This window comes from Salvelinus fontinalis, chromosome 42, assembly GCF_029448725.1.
Source record: "Salvelinus fontinalis isolate EN_2023a chromosome 42, ASM2944872v1, whole genome shotgun sequence".
NCBI classification, from domain to species: Eukaryota; Metazoa; Chordata; class Actinopteri; order Salmoniformes; family Salmonidae; genus Salvelinus; species Salvelinus fontinalis.
This window is the reverse complement of record NC_074706.1, coordinates 17995431-18018005: the sequence shown is the minus strand read 5'-3', so window position 1 is coordinate 18018005 and position 22575 is coordinate 17995431. Positions and strand designations below refer to the sequence as shown.

General features: G+C 42.9%; 1 protein-coding gene across 1 annotated transcript; it reads right to left on the bottom strand.

Moving 5' to 3' along the window:
* Positions 1-1409: 1409 nt before the first annotated feature.
* On the bottom strand, positions 1410-14849 carry LOC129840959 (NADH dehydrogenase [ubiquinone] iron-sulfur protein 8, mitochondrial-like). The gene is made up of 7 exons (XM_055909027.1): positions 14758-14849; positions 13847-13891; positions 13398-13463; positions 13019-13108; positions 12505-12677; positions 2908-3036; positions 1410-2627 (listed from the first exon to the last, which is right to left on the bottom strand). Exons 2-7 carry the CDS (start codon positions 13887-13889, stop codon positions 2496-2498), a joined length of 633 nt encoding a protein of 210 aa, XP_055765002.1. The 5' UTR covers positions 13890-13891; positions 14758-14849; the 3' UTR covers positions 1410-2495.
* Between the last annotated feature and the right edge of the window lie 7726 nt (positions 14850-22575).

Below are 22575 nucleotides of genomic sequence, written 5' to 3'. Positions count from 1 at the left end.
TAGAATAGACACTTCTGACGAACGTACGGTGGTCAGAGGGATCGGTCTTCCCCTCGTACGGAGTTAAACGTCCTAGAACCACTTTTACATGCACAGGTGCAGACTGTGAATGTTCTGGTCTAGTCTTTACCTTCTCCACTCGTGTTGAGGGTTTCTGAACTTCTTGCCATTTCGTAATGTGTAGCCACCACTCCACGCTGTCTGGTCTTGTAGTTAACCATTCGTGACGCCCGGTTTATACCGTCCATCTGCTTGGTCTCTAATTGATTATTCAGGGTTCAGCTCTAGACCACTATACACGCCAGCAGCAACCTGGCATGTTTTGGTCTGGTTCATAAAGTTTCTAACCATTTCAACATGTGGACCGCAGCCTCACGTTCTCTGGTCTGTATGTTAATTCTTAGCGAGTCCTTTTAAGCACTCTGGCCTTGGAGGGCATTCAGTCATGTTGAAACGAACTCTGAGCTCACTTGGGCGTGGCTACTGACTGGACACAAGTTTGCATGAAAAACAATTATCATTTAGAAGGCTAAAATCACATTGCTATCTTCACAAAAGTATTCTCATATTTAATCATATAATTTCTACAACATTTAGATGCAAACCTTATACCTGGGACACGTACACTTTCAGTGTTACCGTTACCTTGATATAACATCCTTAATGACATCACAAAATAATATACCATGCGACAGGTTTATTCTTTAAGTCCCCACCGACCATTTCCCACATTCTTTATGTTAGAAAAATTGTTCCAAAGTTCTTCTTTGGCCGTTAGACTTTTTAGGCGGGATTTCTTTCCCAATACTGCAGGCCAGAAAGAGAAAGTTCTCTAAATTTACGACCGGTTGTTAAGTCATAAAAGCGTCCCAACTCCCCCTCTGTCACCTTTTATCCTCACCAAGGAGTCATGACACAACTGTGGGACCTTACATAGACAAGTGTGTGCATTTCCAAATCATGTCCAATCAATTGAATTTACCACAGGTGGACTCCAATCAAATTATAGAAACATGTCAATGATGATCAATGGAAACAGGATGCACCTGAGCTCAATTTCGAGTAACATAGCAAAGGGTCTGAATACTTATGTAAATAAGGTACTTGTTTTTGTTTTGAATAAATGTGCAAACATTTCTAAAAAACTGTTTTCGCTTTGTCATTGAGAAAAAAACATTTGATCAATTTTAGATTAAGGCTGTAACGTAACAAAATCTGGAAAAAGTCAAAGGCAATGAATACTTCCCGAAGATATCAAATTTACCACCTGAAACATGCAGTCTTTTCAAACAGCTCTTACACTAAAAGGGCATTATCAATTCCACAGAACTCTTCTAACCTCATAGTGTGAAAATATAAAAACACAGGAAAATCACACCTTTGACTATAAAAGACAACGCTGCAGGCCATTTTAAAACTTAGGACAGAACAATATTTATTCTTCATAATTTAAAGTCCACAAGTATTTAATCTTTGTACAATTCTCATGACAACAAACCCCCATGTAACTTTGTGTTTGGTTTGCAGCAGGCTAATATATCTACTAGTTTGAGGATAATAATAATAATAGAGCCTGAGTATCATGTGCCAACTGGTTGTGCATTACTCTCCGACAAAATGATAACACTCCGCCCTTAAAACAGAGTAAGACTGCATCCCAAAAGCCACCCTATTCCTTATATAGTGCATTACTTTTGACCAGAGTCTTATGGGCCCTGGTCAAAGGTAGTGCACTATATAGGAAGTAAGGTACCATTTGGGACACAGAGTAGGTAGTTGTCCCTAACCACTAACTACATGGTCAGATTTTTTCCCTTGTCCCTAATGGTTCAAGTTAATTTGATCTGATCCTAGATCTGTGGTTTGGGGCAATATCTTACCTCGAATCAGATACAGTACTGTTGAGCATAGACATCAGGGGTGCGTTCAGCAGGGCACAGCGTTGTGGAACGTTCAGACATATGGTATGTAGAACAAACATGCCTCTCTGACAAGTAGAATAAAGAATCATGTCAACTCTATTGATGTAATTTCTTTATGAAAATTTCCACAACGTATCCCTATTGAATGTGCCCCAGGATAGGCATCTGTGGGCTGGCTGCCGGTACAGGAGACCGACGGTGCATCTCTCTGTGGGTGAGCTGAGCTTATTTTGACAGTGGTCCACACAGACTTGGTTCTGGAGAGCTGTGGCTTCCTGCTTTTTATTTTGTCCCAATCATCCAAGTCACATTCAATATCTATGCAGTATAGATATATGCAATATAGATAAACGGTGCTGTCTGGATCTCTGGAAACAGGTCTGGGTGTGAACACTGATCTGGATCAACTGTACAGTATGGATGGACGTGTGTCTGTGTCAAAGAGGCTGACGGATATCTATACAATGTGTGTGCCAGTTTGTCATACTGCATCTGTGTGTGTTTCATGGTTATCAACAGAGCACTGTCGGTCGGTCTGTCGGTGTGTGTGCGCGCGTCAGCCAGCCTGTCTGTCTATCGATAGAGGTAATCAGCTTGTATGTTGGCAGCGATCTCGGCCTCCCACTTGTCTCCGTTGTTGAGCAGTTTCTCTTTGTTGTAGAGCAGCTCCTCATGGGTCTCTGTGGAAAACTCAAAGTTGGGGCCCTGAGGGAGAGAAAGGTGAAAGGGGGGGGGGGGGGGGGAATGAGAGGGGAGACACCAAACCAAATAGTTTTACAGGTCCTTCACGCCAACCGGAATCTGGAATCTCACAGGAATCTGAACATCCAAACATCTACAGACGAAGCTATGATAGAGGGGTTTGTGCCAAAAGGCACTCTTTAACCTACATAGTGCACTGCCTTTGGTGAAATGTAGTGCACTCAGTAGGGAATAGGGTGCCATTTGGGACACCGACCACAGAGGTGTAGAAGGTTCTGCTCACCTCCACGATGGCGTCAACAGGACAGGCCTCCTGGCAGAAGCCACAGTAAATACATTTTGTCATGTCGATGTCGTAGCGCGTTGTCCTCCTGCTGCCGTCCGAACGGGGCTCTGCCTCGATGGTGATGGCCTATGCATGGGGGGGGGGAGGGTAAATCATATTTAGGGCGGTGAGCCTTAAGGTGTTGTGGTAGAGCAGACACAGGATTGGTCCCAAATGGCACCATATTCTGTAAATGGTGCACTTCTTTTGACCAGGGCCTATAGGGTGCACTATGTAGGGATCTGCGCAGCCATGAAGGTATTTCCGTTGCAAAGTGCAGGTGTTTTAGTGCCCTGGGAGTGGTAGGGATATGCAGATGTGAATAGTACAGGAGTGTAAACATTACAGGGGCCGGTTGCACCAGTTGGTCGTAACTCTACGTCAGACGTAAAATGCGCTTAACGCCGGACAAAAGAAAAAAGATCTGACCCGTTGCACCACCTGGGCGTACACCGTCTATGAGCTGTCTAGTAGGAAGCAGGAGTATGGTGTTAAATTGAGACGATCTTCATCACAACACCGATTAGAAATGAATAGTCCTCCATTTTCAAAAGCATGTGAATCTCGCGTTAGTATTTCACAACCTCCACTGGCTTTTGGAGTTGCCTACGCCTGAGTCATTAGCTAACTAACACTCTGGATTTGGGCAACATTATAGCATGCTAAATGTTTCTGATCAGTGATAAATGAGCAAACGAATAAACAAACTGCCAAAACTTAATTGCCCAGCCCGAGACCAATTAACCAAATATACAGACGGAGATTCAGTGAAACAAAATCACATCAATTTTTTAAATAACCTGCAGAACTGCATTTTGATTCCCTGGTGTCGCTAGGGCAGTTTAGGAGTCTAATGTTGAATTAGTTAAATGAGAATTGCATTTGTTTTGATTGAAAGCAACAAAAAAAGAAAAACGGTGTTGAATTTTTATGTTAGTGTTAGAGACGATTTAGACATTTGTATAAAATACAGAATATACAGAGCTCCATGTACGTGTGGGTAAATATGAAAAATGAATGTATATGATGAAATATTAGGTACGTACCTTTATGATTTATATTTACCTGATTGAGATATATTGTATTGTATTTTTTTTTAAACTTTATTTAAATAGTTGGGCCTTTGGGGGGGGGGGGGGGGTTCTTGTTAGACGAGGAAGCAGTATATTCTTGACTATACATACATGCATACAAATAGGCCATATTTTGTATTTTTCATGTCAAGTAATCTATGCTTTAAGTTGATTGGAGAATCTTATTTTTTTATATAAGAAGAATAAATGTTGCATGATATCCCTGGATCTAGAATGTGGACTGTATGCGTCCGAAAAACCCACACTTCAGGCTTGGGCTATGGTCAATTGGTAAGGAAGCACACACACACACACACTACTGGTCAAAAGTTTTAGAACTCCTACTCATTCAAGGGTTTTTCTTTATTTGTACTATTTTCTACATTGTAGAATAATAGCGAAGACATCAAAACTATGAATTAACACATATGGAATCATGTAGTAACCAAAATAAGTGTTAAACAAATGAAAAATATATTTTTTATTTAAGATTCTTATAATAGCCACCCTTTGCCTTGATGACAGCTTTGCACACTCTTGGCATTTGCTCAACCAGCTGAGGTAGTCACCTGGAATGCATTTCAATGAAGAGGTGTGCCTACAGAAGCCCTATTTGGTAAAAGTCCATAAATGACAGTCCAACATTACTTTAAGACATGAAGGTCGGTCAATACGGAAAATGTCAAGAACTTTGAAAGTCTCTTCAAGGGCAGTCACAAAAACCATCAAGTGCTATGATGAAACTGGCTCTCACGAGGACCGCCACAGGAATGGAAGACCCAGAGTTACCTCTGCTGCAGAGGATAAGTTCATTAGAGTTACCAGCCTCAGAAATTGCAGCACAAATAAATGTTTCACAGAGTTCAAGTAACAGACACATCTCAACATCAACTGTTCCTTTTGATTAACGAGACGTGGTGTTATCATAACAACATACAGGAACTCAAGTCCTTCTGTTCACCTGACTTAGAATTCCACACAATCAAATGTCGAACGCATTATCTACCAAGAGAATTCTCTTTCATTATAAATCACAGACGTATATATTCCCCCCCCCAAGCAGACACATCGATGGCCCTGAACAAACTTTATTTGACTATGTAAACTGGAAACCACATATCCTGAGGCTGCATTCATTGTAGCTGGGGATTTTAACAACGCTAATCTGAAAACAAGACTCCCTAAATTCTATCAGCATATCGATTGTGCTACCAGGGCTGGTAAAACCCTAGATCATTGTTATTCTAACTTCCGTGACGCATATAAGGCCCTCCCCCGCCCTCCTTTCCAAAAAGCTGACCACGACTCCATTTTGTTGCTCCCTGCCTATAGACAGAGACTAAAACAGGAAGCTCCCGTGCTCAAGTCTGTTCAACGCTGATTCCACTCTTCAAGATTGCTTCGATCATGTGGATTGGGATATGTTCCGTATTGCGTCAAACAACAACATTGACGAATACGCTGATTCAGTGAGTGAGTTTATTAGCAAGTGCATCGGCGATGTCGTACCCACAGCAACTAAAACATTCCCAAACCAGAAACCGTAGATTGATGGCAGCATTTGCGGAAAACAAAGCGCGAACCACTGCTTTTAACCAGGGCAAGGTGACCGGAAACATGACCGAATACAAACAGTGTAGCTATTCCCTCCGCAAGGCAATCAAACAAGCTAAGCGTCAGTATAGAGACAAAGAAGTCGCAATTCAACAGCTCAGACACAAGAGGTATGTGGCAGGGTCTACAGTCAATCACGGATTACAAAAAGAAAACCAGCCCCGTTGCGGACCAGGATGTCTTGCTCCCAGACAGACTAAACAACTTCTTTGCTCGCTTTGAGGACAATACAGTGCCACTGACACAGCCCACTACCAAAACCTACGAACTCTCCTTCACTGCAGCCGACATGAGTTAACCTGTTGGGGATGGGGGCGCTGTTTAGACTATTTATGCTAATTTGGTAATTTTTGAAACGGCTTCCCACAAAATCCTTGATCGTACAATATGCATATTATTATTATTATTGGATAGAAAACAGTCTATAGTTTCTATAGGAGTTGAAATTTTGTCTCTAAGTGGAACAGAGCCCATTCTACAGCAATTTCCCTGACATGGATTCAGATTTCAGAAATGTTGGCCACTGTTCTGAAGTCAGTTAAAAGGGCACTGATTTTGCTATGACTATACGGACACTTCTTACGTCTTCCCCTGGATGCCTTTACGTGATGACGATTCCAATGGGGTCGATTGCGCGTTCACAGGCCCTACAAATGAAAAAACCCTGAAGCTAGTCATTCTTTTGGAGCTGCGTCATGAGCCTAGAGGACACCGGCGCGCACCTGTTCCAAGCGTTAGTTTAGCCTGTTATATTTCTCCGGTCATCTTTTCACTCGTTATAGGAGTTAAAAACATCATAAGGTAGTTAATTTAAAGCGTTTTATAGCAATTTATATCCGTTTAGTGCGATTTTGGGACATTTCTTTTTGAAACGATGTGAATAGTTGGGCACGCTTTTCAGTTCATCCCGAACGCAGTTGGCATTTCGACATGGCAAGAGGACAGCTTTCCACCAAAAGACGATTTCTCCCAAGAAAGGATCCTTTGCCCAAGATACTGATGGAAGAACAGCTCAAGGTAGGACATTTTTATTATGATAAATCGTGTTTCTGTCGAAACATTTTAGTGGCTTAGGACGCCATGTTTTATGACGTAGCTTCGCTAGGCGCAAACTGTATTGAAAAGTAAGGATAAATTAAAAAATGTTATTCCGCAATTGTATTAAGAATTAAATTGTCTATCAATCCCTGTCCACCCTATATTTTTTAGTCACGTTTATGAGTATTTATGTATAAGAGTAGATCACTGTCTAAGTGGCGCAAGGACATATTATGACCAGCTGAGTTACATTTCACATTGTCTAACCATGATTTTGGTGGCTAAATATAAACGTTTTCGATCAAACTCTATATGCATTGTGTAATATGATGTTACAGGAGTGTCATCTGAAGAATTCTGAGAAGGTTAGTGAAAAAATTAATATCTTTTGGCGATGTTGACTTTTATCGCTCACTTTGGCTAGAATCAATGCTGGGCTGCTATGTGGTATGTGCTATGCTAATATAACGATTTATTGTGTTTTCGCTGTAAGACACTTAGAAAATCTGAAATATTGTCTGTATTCACAGGATCTGTGTCTTTCGATTCGTGTATGCTGTGTATTTTTACGAAATGTTTGATGATTAGTAAGTAGGTAAACACGTTGCTCTAAGTAGTTTTTCTATTCCATTTGTGACGGTGGGTGCAATTGTAACCTATGCCATCTACCTGAAATATGCACTTTTTTCTAACAAAACCTATCCCATACCATAAATATGTTATCAGACTGTCATCTAATGAGTTTTTTTGTTGGTTAGGGGCTATAAATATCTTAGTTTAGCCGAATTGGTGATGGCTACTGGTGTTGGTGGACAAATAAAAGATGGTGGATTATGCTAATGTATTTTTAGGTAATAGATGTACATCTTTACATATTGTGTCTTCCCTGTAAAACATTTTAAAAATCGGACATGTTGACTGGATTCACAAGATCTGTGTCTTTCATTAGCTGTATTGGACTTTAATGTGTGAAAGTTAAATAATCTAAAAAAATATATTTTTTGAATTTCGCGGCACTGGTTTTTCAGTGGGGGGGGGGGGGGGGGGGGGGTGCCGCTAGCGCCACGCTGATCCTAGACAGGTTAAACATTTTAACGTGTTAACCCTCGCAAGGCTGCAGGCCCAGGCGGCATCCCCAGCCGCGCGTCCTCAGAGCATGCGCAGACCAGCTGGCTGGTGTGTTTACGGACATATTCAATCTTTCCTTATCCCAGTCTGCTGTTCCCACATGCTTTAAGAGGGCCACCACTGTTCCTGTTCCCAAGAAAGCTAAGGTAACGGAGCTAAATGACTACCGCCCCGTAGCACTCACTTCCGTCATCATGAAGTGCTTTGAGAGACTAGTCAAGGACCATATCACCTCCACCCTACCTGACACCCTAGACCCACTCCAATTTGTTTACCGCCCCAATAGGTCCACAGACGACGCAATCGCAACCACACTGCACTAACCCATCTGGACAAGAGGAATACCTATATGAGAATGCTGTTCATCGACTACAGCTCAGCATTTAACACCATAGTTAACACCAAACTCGTTATCAAGCTCGAGACCCTGGGTCTCGACCCCGCCCTGTGCAACTGGGTACTGGACTTCCTGACGGGCCGCCCCCCATGTGGTGAGGGTAGGTAACAACATCTCCACCCCGCTGATCCTCAACACTGGGGCCCCACAAGGGTGCGTTCTGAGCCCTCTCCTGTACTCCCTGTTCACCCATGACTGCGTGGCCATGCACGCCTCCAACTCAATCATCAAGTTTGCAGAAGACACTAGTGGTAGGCTTGATTACCAACAATGACGAGACGGCCTACAGGGAGGAGGTGATTGCCCTCGGAGTGTGGTGTCAGGACAAATAACCTGACACCACAAATAACACTCAACGTCAACAAAACAAAGGAGATGATCGTAGACTTCAGGAAACAGCAGAGGGAGCACCCCCCCCCTATCCACATCGACGGGACAGTAGTGGAGAGGGTAGTAAGTTAAGTTCCTCGGCGTCCACATTACAGACAAACTGAATTGGTCCACCCACACAGACAGCGTGGTGAAGAAGGCGCAGTTTGTCTTGTCACCAAAAGCACTCAAAAACTTTTTACAGATGCACAATCGAGAGCATCCTGTTGGGCTGTATCACCACCTGGTACGGCAACTGCTCCGTCCACAAACGTAAGGCTCTCCAGAGGGTAGTGAGGTCTGCACAACGCATCACCAAGGGCAAACTACCTGCCCTCCAGGACATCTACACCACCCGATGTCACAGGAAGGCCATAAAGATCAAGGACAAACCCCACCCGAGCCACTGCCTGTTCACCCCGCTATCATCCAGAAGGCGAGGTCAGTACAGGTGCATCAAAGCAGGGACCGAGACTGAAAAAACGCTTCTATCTCAGACTGTTAAACAGCCATCACTAACATTGAGTGGCTGCTGCCAACATACTGACTCAACTCCAGCCACTTTAATAATGGAAATATTGACGTTAAAAATGTATCCCTAAAATGTATTTGTGGCCTGCTGGAGGTCATTTTGCAGGGCTCCGGCAGTGCACCTCCTTGCACAAAGGCGGAGGTAGCGGTCCTGCTGCTGGGTTGTTGCCCTCCTACGGCCTCCTCCACGTCTCCTGATGTACTGGCCTGTCTCCTGGTAGCGCCTCCATGCTCTGGACACTATGCTGACAGACACAGCAAACCTTTTTGCTACAGCTCGCATTGATGTGCCATCCTGGATGAACTGCACTACCTGAGCCACTTGTGTGGGTTGTAGACTCCGTCTCATGCTACCACTAGAGTGAGAGCACCGCCAGCATTCAAAAGTGACCAAAACATCAGCCAGGAAGCATAGGAACTGAGAAGTGGTCTGTGGTCACCACCTGCAGAACCACTCCTTTTTTGGGGGTGTCTTGCTAATTGCCTATAATTTCCACCTTTTGTCTATTCCATTTGCACAACAGCATGTGAAATTTATTGTCAATCAGTGTTGCTTCCTAAGTGGACAGTTTGATTTCACAGAAGTGTGATTGACTTGGAGTTACATTGTGTTGTTTAAGTGTTCCCTTTATTTTTTTGAGCAGTGTATCTTTATGTACATATTCTTTATCCCATTACACTTGTGTATAAGGTAGTTGTTGTGAAATTGTTAGGTTACTCGTTGGTTATTACCGCATTGTCGGAACTAGAAGCACAAGCATTTCGCTACACTCGCATTAACATCTGCTAACCATGTGTATGTAACAAATAACATTTGATTTGATTTGTTCAGAGGAGACTGTGTGAATCAGACCTTCATGGTCGGAATTGTTGCAAAGAAACCACTACTAAAGGACACCAATAAGAAGAAGAAACTTGCTTGGGCCAAGAAACACAAGCAATGGACATTAAACTGTTGGAAATCTGTCCTTTGGTCTGGAGTCCAAATTGGAAATTTTTGGTTCCAACCGCCTTGTCTTTGTGAGATGCGGTGTGGCTGAACGGATGATCTCTGCATTTGTATTTCCCACCATAATGCATGGAGGAGGAGGTGTTATGGTGTGGGGGTGCTTTGCTGGTGACACTGTCTGTGATTTATTTAGAATTCAAGGCACACTTAACCAGCAAAGCTACCACAGCATTCTGCAGCGATACGCCATCCCATCTGGTTTGGCCTTAGTGGGATTAGCATTTGTTTTTCAACAGGACAATGACCCAACACACCTCCAGGCTGTGTAAGGGCCATTTTACCAAGGACAGTGATGGGAGTGCTACATCAGATGACCTGGCCCCCACAATATAAATACATACTTTTTTAGGGAATGTTCGTGTTGAATTTGTTGACCTCATGGCACTATTGAAAATGAGACCCGCGTCTCAATGGGTTCCTGATTAGATACAAGTAAAAAATATATATAATATTAATTCCCACAGTAATTCCTTATGGATCCATCCAGTTGTGGATGAGAAAATGTTAATGCATAGTGGTGGGTTATGCAAAAGGATGGACTGTTCTAGCTCTATGGAAGTGACATGGCTCGCAAAGTTTCGAACTGCCACGAGAACGGTAACGGCCTAGTAACAGGCGCTGCCTCGCAACCATCATGCAGGGATGCAAAAAAATCCCTGCTAGGGGGAAATGCAGGTTTTAACTAATTAAACAACAAAGAATATGATCTACATGATCAGTCTGTGTGTAAAATAAAAAGTGGTTAATGTGAACCTAACTCACAGCTAACATTTTTTAAAGAAAGCAATCCAATGTTATTTGTTGCCTGGACTTTACCGTAAATTACACTCAAGTCTAGAGAAAAAACAACACACTAATACTGCAGTTAGCCATGACAGCCTTTATAATAGAATGCTTGTGACCACACACATCTAAATATTGCACTTGGGGGAAAAAAACATCTTAAAGTAGAATTAGAATGAAACAAACAGGCATTCTATTTTTGCTCTATGATAGTGGCCACTATAGTAGACATTGATCAAGTGCACACGTGGCTACATGTGTGCAAATAACTTTCACTGAGTAAAAAATGTCATAATCCCACCTCACTCGGAGTGCTACTGTCAAGTTCAACACAACAAAAGCAATATATTTTTCTCCACTGCATATATTTACATTGTACACTTTGCCTGTGGACATCTGTTCTACAATGTGCCTGCAGAGCATGATACCGTTTGTTGGCATAATTGATCTCTTTCAGGCAGAGAGTACACCTGACATACCCCTTTTTAGCCACTGTATTGAAAAAGTGAGAAAGAGGGAAAGTGTGTGGTGTTCCTTCCACATCTATAGTGGCATCCAGCTTAAGCCAGGCCCAGCTCCAGCTACACTTGATCCCTGAATCCACTTGTTTAAGAAGCAATACCTCATTTTCACCTAATTCTCTCATTCTGAAAACTAACTGCAAACTGTAGAGGGAAAACATTAGTTCACAGATAGTAGTTAGCTAGTTAACATTTCACGCAGATTGCCAGGGTCCAGTAAGCAACTAAAGCGTTATAACAGCAAGGAGTCGTATACCAGTTAATACTATAGCGAATTGGTTAGGTTACTAATGTTAGTAAGGTTTGCCAGCTAACGTTAGCTGTCTGACTTTATTAGCAAGCTAATTCTCACACCATAAACTCAATTATTTTATCAGATAAGTTGGCAAATGTTGCTCAACTTGTCTCTGGCTAGCTAACGAAGAATTTGACCCAGCTAGCAAGATACTTAACAATCCACACCTTCTCCCTCACCTCAAACTTTCCAAATGCCAGTTGTTTTTCGGTTACAGATCATGAAGTATGCTTCATCACCTTCTCACCTCGTCTCCGTGGTAAGGCTTCTCACCTAACGTTACCTCTTCGTTATCGTTCAGAGGACGCGCTGCTGTAACTGGCAAGCCGCCTTTCCACTCCACTCGCCAGAGCACGCACTGACGCTGTAACTAACAAGTAGGTTGTCTCTTCTCTCTTCAGTCACGTGCTGCGCTGCATTCTGTTATGTGAACGTTTGGCTGAGCCTTGGATACAGACAGTATTGCTCCAAACGCGCATCACTCGTTCGCTTACAGCCAGTAGTGATCCAAAGTCGCCCCACCAAACCTTTCTCATTGGATCTACACGAATCACGTAGGTCATCTATTTTGGATTCAAAACGCCAAATTTTGCCGAAAGGTGACTCGTTTGCATCCCTGATTATGAAGCATTACATCTCATGAACGTACATTGCTTACACGGGACTTAGCTACGACGAGTCTTATTTTAGGTTGGTGCAACAGGTGTAAATTCTGATCACAAAGTCTGACGTAGCTATGCCTGACCTATCATTTAAGACCACGCTTTTACGCCCACAACAAGTGTGTTTCTATGTACCTGGGCGGGGCAGATGGCTTCACACAGCTTGCAGGCGATGCAGCGTTCCTCTCCAGAGGGGTACCTGCGCAGGGCGTGCTCACCGCGGAAACGGGGAGACAGGGGCCCCTTCTCAAACGGGTAGTTTATGGTGGCCGGCTCTCTGAACAGGTAGCTCATGGTCATGCCCAATCCTGGCGGAGCAGGAAGTGATGTTATACACTGCACCGGCTGCATCCAAAATGGCACCGTACAAGTAGAGTTCAGGTAAAGACTACTTTGTCAGTATGTAGCCTTTGTCACAGTCATTGCAAGGCTGGTCCCTGATCTTTTGGTGCCCTCTTGTCAACTCCTATGAAAGTTGTCATAGGAATTTGCAAAATAACAACAAAAAAATCTGGGACCAGGTTATTCAGTGACTGTGTCTGAAATGACACCCTATGGGCCCTAGTCAAAAGTAGTGGAATATAGAGGGAATACAGCACCATTTCAGACATGGGGGTTGGTGTCACGAAGAGTCAGGAGTGAAACTGACCTCTGAAGAGCTCCGTCCACAGCAGAGTCTGAGCGGCTCGGTCTGTTATGGACTTCATGTCTGTGGGCAGATCCTGAGCATTCACATATTCTACAGAGAGAGGGACGGAAGGGAGGGAGAAAGACAGTGAGATTAATGTTGAGTGCGTGTCTGAACATGCATACTAATCAAAGGCAAACAAAGTGCAGCTGTGTGGGGATCACAGTGGTCAGGTGTATATGAGAGACACTGGGTGTGCTTGTTTTGAATTTCCCGGTGCCCCGGATGGGTGGGGGATGTCCCTTGAGGACTAATGGAATGTACAAATGCCGCCCACTCGGGGCACCCAGTGATGCAAAACTAACGTGCCTCGAGAGCCGGGGGAAGAGGCAGTACTTACTGAATCCCTCTCTCTGGGTCGACAGACTGATTGGACGCACAAGATTGTGTCCAGCCGCAATGGTGCCTGTGAAAAAAAAGAAAGGAGTACAATTATGACATAAGGCAGAGGATGGAATGGCGCTACCAGGGAAATGTTTTCACCACAAAAGGTCAACAATTAGCAAGTAGACTTCAATGACAGCTAACAAATGATAGCATTGACTCGTCTTACATTTTCACATTTAGCAGACACTCTTATCCAGAGCGACTTACAATCAAATCAGTATCTTCATAGATCGTTGAGATGTGTTTTGGGTATCTGTAACCACTGTTACCCCAAATAACTGAGTGGAGCCTAAATTTCCTCTTGAACTGTTGATGACCAATGTGACTTTTCTATCAATAAAGCAGTGCACCACATCATCAACATCCATCCATCTTTCCATCCCTCCTCAGGTGAGGTCTTACCTGGCCGGGACACAGAATATAGTACACGCAACGCTGCAGACATGCCTGAAACATGCCAACACCACAGGAAGAAAGGGGTAGAGAAAGAAACAGAAACATCTTATTATTAACCAAGTGACACGGAACACGTGCAATACAGGTTATGTGCACATAAATTGGCAAATATTTTTTTAAGGGTTACTGATCTATTAAACCGACAATGTGAAATCTATTGCCAGATAATACATTGCACTCATTCAAAAAAACAGTATTGGTCTTACTTTGTTTGTCTTGACATAATGTAAAGATGTGCCTTGTCAAGAAATAGGTAGATAGATAACTAAGTTCCATAGCTAAGAGGTTCAATAGTGTGCTTGTTAAGACAATCGTTAATGTGTGATGATCATTATGACCCTTATGTCAGCGCTCTGAGCTGGTCCTTGTGATGACAGTATGCGATGCGAGAGAAGCTACTACACTGCTGAATCTGTTGACAGCATAGGTTAGTTAGTACGTTATCTCGCCAGTTGAGGACATAACGTTAAATGTTCTAACAAGACAACTGTTTTCCCCGAAAACAAAAGTCAAAAGGTCTACCCAGGTGACCCTGGCCCCGTTCAACGCTATTTTTACTGCGTGACATTATTTATTGTAGCAAAATGTATTACTCACAAAAAGCTAAATACCAAAACGCTTTACACTATGACTAATGCTTGTTTGATATGTATTAGCGAGCCGGCTAGCAACCGGTTAGCCATACCATCCTCAAGGACTTTTCCAATGACTGACGTTATGTCGCTTAGCTGTACAAACAGGGGTCATACAAGCACCAAAAAGCAGTAGAAATATCAAAGATATTATGTGTTGTAAAATATCTTCAAAACCATTGCAAATAATGATGTAGTTGATAAAATAACTTCAAACTCACTGACCTGTCGCTATTTGGCCTTCTAAACCAGAACAGCGGACGATTTGGGAAGTGCAATCTGCGTGGGCAGGAAGTGAAATAACGTTATGACAGATATCTCGCGTTGGACGTCAAAAAGTCGCTATGTTTGATGTGGCGAAGGTGGTAAATTCAAAAGTTTGAGAATATAATTTTCTATCCTAAAATACAGTGCTACGTGAAATTATTAAATGTATCGTTGTTTTGAATTGATTGTGCCTCATTCAGTATTTAGTAGTGATATTTTACAGACACACACAATGCTTGATACGGGATTTGCCGGCAAATGAAGCAGGATAGTTTTAATTGGAGATGGTGTTTTTGATGACTTCGCTTTGTGTCATCTTCACTTGTCCTTGAAGTGGGCTAAATTTCTCCTGCACAATTTCTGCTCCCTTAAGTCCACGAAGACAATTGAATGAATTAACATACATTAGTTGCAGCCAGACTCAGACCTACTGCCCCATGATCTTGATTGCCACTGATGGATAGACCTTTTCAGTCCGTTTTGGTGCTATGCTTGTGAAACGCGTGAGAAAGCAGAAACTGCTCAGAAACATTGAATTCATCTGAACAAAAAGAGAAAGCACAGGGGCTAAAGAAGTTAAGTCAGATTGAATGGCTGGAAAACGGGATGAAAAAATCAGTGAAAATAAAGGGTAGAAAGGAGTTGGACAAAAGCTGAGACCCTGAAATATAAAACAATTCTGCTCTTCTCTCTTTCTTTCCCGAAACAGAGACCTTCAGCGTAAGATGCACTCCAATCAAAGCCCCTGAAATCAAATTCCTCAAACCATTTCCTCTTCCCACCATCTCCCCCACGTAACTCCCTTCTTCCTCCTCCTCATCTCCTGCCTCCTCCCTATCTTCCTCCTCTTCCTGCTCCTCTCCCTGCTCCTCTCCCTCCTATGTCTTTTCTTCCTCTGTTTTCTACAACATCCCTCCGTCCGCTGAAGAACAGGACCCTGTGACATCACCGACACAGGACAACCTCTCTGTTAAGGTCAGAGTTCATTTGACCCCGTAACCATTGGCAACATTTTCAAACACTGTACATTAACATGATGTTTCTCTGAAGTGTCTGAAATGGCACCCTACTCCCTAGTGCACTATAGGAATAGAATGTAATTTCAGACATAGCTTATTACTGAATGTACACTGAACAAATATATATATATCGTGAGCTGAAATAAAAGATCACAGAAACTTTCCATTCACACAAACCGGCCTCACAACAAACTGGCCTCACATCCACACACTGGAGAAGTGTGCTCTTCAGGGATGAGTCCCGGTTTCAACTGTACCGGGCAGATGGCAGGCAGTGTGTATGGCGCCGTGTGGGCGAACAGTTTGCTGATGTCAATGTTGTGAACAGAGTGCCCCATGGTGGTGGTAGGGTTATGGTAGGGGCAGGCATAAGCTGCAAACACAATTGCATTTTACCGATGGCAATTTGAATGCACAGAGATACATTCACAAGATCCTGAGGCCCATTGTTGTGCCATTCATCATCTGCCATCACCTCTTGTTTCAGCATGATAATACACAGCCCTAGGCGCAAGGATCTGTACACAATTCCTGGAAGCTGAAAATGTCCCAGTTCTTCCTTTGCTTTATACTCACCAGACATGTCACCCATTGAGCATGTTTGGGATGCTCTGAATCGACGTGTACGACAGTGTGTTCCAAATGTAATGCAGATGTAAGACGGTTACGGTATCTGTAAGGGTGAGAAGCACAGGGAGGAGGTGAGATTACATTTTATATTAAAGATAATGGAGTATCAAGACAAAAAGGAAGAGAGGATGATTTTCTTTAACATGTCATTGTGAAAATTGTATTTTTTATTTTGTAATGACAGTCATAGAATAGACTTTATTCTCAGTCAATTTACCTGGTGAAACCGTGTAGTTATTCTATCATCGTCCCCTAGGTGGCGCTGCTGTCCCAGTGATTCTCCAGGAGGAGACTGCAGGGTGTGACATGCCCAGAGCCTATGACCTGAATAAATTTGACGACTGTTACAGGCTGGCCACCTACTGAATCAAATACTAAAAGGCTCCTCTCAACTTCACTACCAATTCGGTGCTTTATGAGAAAAAAACATACTATTTCATTTAATTTTAACATTCTGTTATAAGGAGCACATGTTCAATTTAATAAAAAAACATGTTTTCCCATCTCAAGAGGTTAATAAAAAAATGACTGTAAGTGCCAAATGAAGTAACAGGGTTGACGATTTCATCTTCAATCAGCCATAAATCCTCTTGTAACATAGGGAATGTAGGCTTGTTGAATGCAAGAGGAAGGGCAAGCGCCACAAAAAAAAAGGAAATGATTAAAACATTTCTAGCCTGTCTGTCTATGGGGTTGACGTGTTATGCTTGACCCACTCAGTTTTCCACCAGAAAACGACCAAAAGAAAGAGTAGGACCTGCTCCACAGCATGGATTTGAACCAGGGTCTCTTGCACATTTTTTATATTTAACTAGGCATGTCAGTTAAGAGTAAACTGTTATTTACAATGATGGCCTACCGCAGATGACGCTGGGCCAATTGTGCGCCACCCTATGGGATTCCCAATCCCGGCCAGATGTGACATAGCCTAGATTTGAACCAGGGCCTCTTGCACTGAGATGCAGTGCAAGAGACTGCTGCGCCACTAGGGAGGCCACATTGATGGTGAAAACTTGGAAACAGTTTGGGGTTAAGTGGGTTAAAATCTTCCTGGAATGGCAAAGAGGGACATGTCAAAATTCTGAATTTGGGCAGTTATGTCTTTATTCATATTAAAAATCAGATTTTTTAAATTCTCCAAGTGGTCTATATTAAACTACTTAACTCTACTTAACATATCAAAGGAATGCAAAAGGAACTAACATTCTATGAGAGGACAATGGGATTATAGTACAGTAGATAAGCTCCCAAAAAATACCACATTGTTTGATTTAGTATAGAAGCGTGGAAATTGGCACACTTATATAAATTTTCACACTGAACAAAACCTGATATAGGTCCATTTCAGCACCCCCTATAGGTCAATGGTGAAAAAGCACTCACCTGTATTGACATTTTGGGTCATGGCTTCCCCTGTGTTGCCCCAAAATACCTTAAAATATTTGTATTTTATAACCTTTATGATCGCAACAATGATGAAAAACAGAAACCGCAGAAAACTCAGTAAAACTTTTATATTTTTACATTCAATGTGGTGTATTAAATCCAAAGTTACCTATTACACTAAATGTTACACTAATGTATCCATCTCATCATTAAATGACAATTTACATGACATTTTTGTTATCCATTCATCATGATACATTACACCTCATGGCACAACAAGCTGCTTAATACTGATATACAAATATACTTAATTTTTTCAAACATGCATTCCAGATGAAATCCTGCGATGGGTGATGTCCAGCTGCCCAACTACCTACCCGCTCGACCCCATCTCCTCCCTTCCCCAGACCATCTCTGGAGACCTTCTTCCATTCCTCAATTCTCTCATCATCTAATCCCTGACCACTGACTTTAAGATAGCCAGAGTCACTCCCCTCCTCAAGAAACCAACACTTGACCCCTCTGACATCAAACTATAGACTGGTATCCCTTCTTTCTTTTCTTTCCAAAACACTTGAGCGTGCTGTCTATGACCAACTCTCTCATTATCTCTCTCAGAACGATGTTCTTGACCCTAACCAGTCAGGCTTCAAGATGGGTCACTCACCCGAGATCATTCTCCTCTGCGTCATGGAAGCTCTCCACACTGCCAAAGCTGACTATCTCTCCTTTGTTCTCATCCTCCTAGATCTATCTGCTGCCTTTGACACCGTGAACCATCGGACCCTCCTCTCCTGCTCTCACTACTGGTGTCCCCCAGGGCTCGGTTATAGGCCCTCTTCTCTCTATACACCAAGTCACTTGGCTCCGTCATATCCTCACATGGTCTCTCCTATCATTGCTATGTTGACGACAGTCAGTTACTTTTCTCTTTACCCCCTACTGACACCCAGGTGCTGACATGCATCGCTGCGTGCCTGGCAGACATCTCAACTTGGATGTCGGCCCACCACCTCAAGCTCAACCTCGACAAGACTGAGTTGCTCTTCCTCCCAGGGAAGGCCTGCCCGCTACAAGACCTCTCCATCATGGTTGACAACTCCACTGTGTCCTCCCAGAGTGCAAAGAACCTTGGCGTGACCCTGGACAACACCCTGTCGTTCTCTGCAAACGAAGCAGTGACTCTCTCTTGCAGATTCATGCTCTACAACATTCATAGAGTGCGACCTTACCTCACACAGGAAGCGGGGCAGGTCCTAATCCAGACATCTCCTCTGTCAACTACTGAAACTTGCTATTGGCTGGGCTCCCCACTTATGCTATTAAATTCCTGCAACTGATGCAGAACACAGCAGCCTGATTGGTGTTCAACCATTGCAAGTTCTCCCATGTCACCCCGCTCCTCCGCACACTCCACTGGCTTCCAGTCGAAGCTCGCATCCACTACAAGACCGTGGTACTTGCCTATAGAGCAGCAAGGGGAACTGTCCCTCCCTACCTCCATGCTATGCTCAAACCCTACACCCCAACCCGAGCTCTGACACCTCTGGTCTCCTGGCCCTCCCACCCCTACGGGAGGTCAGCTCCCACTCAGCTCAGCCAAAGCTCTTGTCTGTCCTGGCACCCCAATTGTGGAACAAGCTTGCCCCTGCCCATCTTCCGAAAACGTCTGAGACGCTACCTCTTCAAAGACTATCTTAAATAATCCCACAGCACCACCCACCCCACCCTTGCCTTTTATCGAATTGACACTCGCACTTGACTTTTTTTCCTACTAGCACTGCTAGCACTATTCCTACTAACTACTTTCTTTAAGGAAATGTACTTACTATGACTGAGATAATGTGGTTGTCCCACCTAGCTATCTTAAAATAAATGTACTAACTGTAAGCTGCTCTGGATAACAGTGTCCTCTAAATGACTAAAATGTAAATGTTATTCAACATTGTGTAAAATAATCATAAAGTAAAACATTTTTGAATTACCCACAGTCCTCGAAAAATGGAGCCACTTGGCAAGTTGTTGCAAGAACTTAAATTATGTTTAGAGAAATATTATTACCATTGAGTAAGTTAAACCACTACATTTTGTCTTTCTTTGGTTATCTTCATAAAGATAATACAATTTGAGCAACATACTAAATAGGATTTATTCTGAAATGTTGTGGTAAAATGTAATTAACAAATCACTGAAACTACTTGCCTTCATTTTGATTAAGTATATGTTTATGACCTTTTTTTGTCATTTTCAATTAACCCCAGAAATGTTTTTTTTTTTACACTGACGAATAACAGTAACAGTTTTGTTCTTTGTCCTAGAAGTGGGCTAAGACTATAAATCAGCATTAGTGGGAAATCAGGTGTGGTGGGACATTTGTGATTGAGGGTACTGTACTATGATAATGTACACTACAAAGTAATTTCAGTGTGTACAGAATATTCAAATAAATGGTAAGTGTGTGCTATGGTGCAATAGTCAACCCAGGGTTCAGCTGTTGAAACAGTATTGTGGCTTGAGGGTAGAGGCTGGCTTTGAGACAAGTGGTCCGAAACTTGATGTTGACCCTCAATGCAGCAGATCCCTCTCTCCTGTGCGCCACCACCTCCTGCCTTCACAATCGGAGGCCCCTTTCAGATAACTGGTGACCTGAATCTGGACCCTCATCCGTGGCAAGGTAGCATCTGCCACACTTGTGAAGGATGGTTTTGTTCTCTTTTTAATAAAAATATATGCCTTATAGAAATAGGACATGTTAATCACAAAACATAGCGTGACTGCAGAAAAGCTGTTGTTAATCTAGGGTGTCGACTGTGCAAACCACAAGGTTGAGACAAGATGGAAAAATGCTGAATAACAAGAAGACAGGAACTGAGGAATGTGTAGAAACCGACAACTCAGCTCAATCTTCACAAACACCATTCCGGACATCTGAATCCTGAGTGCTGTGAGGCTGGGACCAGCCTGGGCACCACCGATAGGCTAGCAAGTTTAAACCACGCTAAGCCTCTACTGTGACAGGCCAACTCTAAAGTTGGAACTACCTCTGTCACAGTATAAAAGAAGATGTCTGTACTATTTCAGTCAGTTCTCTGCTTTACCCAGCGTGGTGATACAGTGAACCCGTATATACGAAAATTGCATTTACCATTTATCACTTGTGTTAAATAAATATAATTAAAGTATATTCGGTGACTCTGAATCACATTTTATCTTGATACCAGATTCGATTGACGCAACCCTTTACACTGTCGACTTCAGGTCCTTGGCATTACAGCCAGAAACCTAAGCTACAAAATGCAAGAGAAGTATTAGAAATTACTTACTATGTTAACATATTTCCCTCCCACCCCCCTTTATTTTTTACATATACATTTATTGTGACAGTCTATAAAAACATTTCAGTTCTTAACAGTTATGTTCTTACCGTCATGTCTGCGGCCCAAACTTGGCACTGTTGGCCTGTAGTGTCTCTCTCCTGGCCCTGATTGAAACAATAACGCCACATTGAAATGAATACCCTAATTGAATGAAACCAGAGTAGCAACATGACTAAAGGGGCTTTTTTCTCCTCTGAATGTGCATATAACGTTAGTCAATGTTGTTAGCTAGCTAGCTAACTAACATTAACAAACCATCTAAAGTTAGCAAGATGGCTAGCTACATAACTCGGCTAGCAAGGGCACAAATCAGATAGCAAACTAGCCAACTTAACAGCATTTACCCCATAATTTAGCTAGCTAACAACTGCCAAGTTCATGTTTCTAGCTAGCTAAGTAGCTAACATTAGCAAGCCATCTAGCATTAGCAAGCTAGCCAAGTAACGTTAACTAGCTAGGCTAGCTATCTATCTTGCATTATTGTTGTTTTTTATGTTAACGCTTTACACAAGTAAAACTACACACAAATGAAGGAAAGCTGTAACGTTCCTTACTTGGCCCAAAAAACTTTGCATTCCAATCTGGTGCATGAACAGATGAAAACAAAAAATGTTTGAACATTTCAAATTAAGTCTATTGTCTCCAACGAACAATCCACTCTCTCTATGCATGATTCAAAACCAGGCTAGCGAATTGGTGATCCATCTATCTACAGTCCCTTCAGAAAGTATTCACACCTCTTGACTTTTTCAACATTTTGTTGTGTTACAGCCTCCCTTTGAGCATGGTGAAGGTTTTTATTACCCTTTGGATGGTGTGTCAATACACACAGTCACTACAAAGATACAGGCGTCCTTCCTAACTCAGGACTGGGGAAGGTGGAAAGCTCTGTACACATCACTGACAAACTGAAATGGTCCACTCACACAGAGAGTGTGGTGAAGAAGGTGCAACAGCGCCTCTTCAACCTCAGGAGGCTGAAGAAATTTGGCTTGGCTCCTAAAGCCCTCACAAACTTTTACAGATGCACAATTGAGAGCATCCTGTCGGGCTGTATCACTACCTGGTATGGCAACTGCACCGCCCGCAACCGCAGGGCTCTCCAGAGAGTGGTGCGGTATGCCCAACGCATCTTCGGGCGCAAACTACCTGCCCTCCATGACACCTACAGCACCCGATGTCACAGGAAGGCCAAAAAGATCATCAAGGACATCAACCACCCGAGCCACTGCCTGTTCACACCGCAATCATCCAGAAAATTAGGTCAGTACAGGTGCATCAAAGCTGGGATGAGAGACTGAAAAACAGCTTCTATCTCAAGGCCATCAGACTGTTAAACAGCCATCACTAACACATTAAGCACA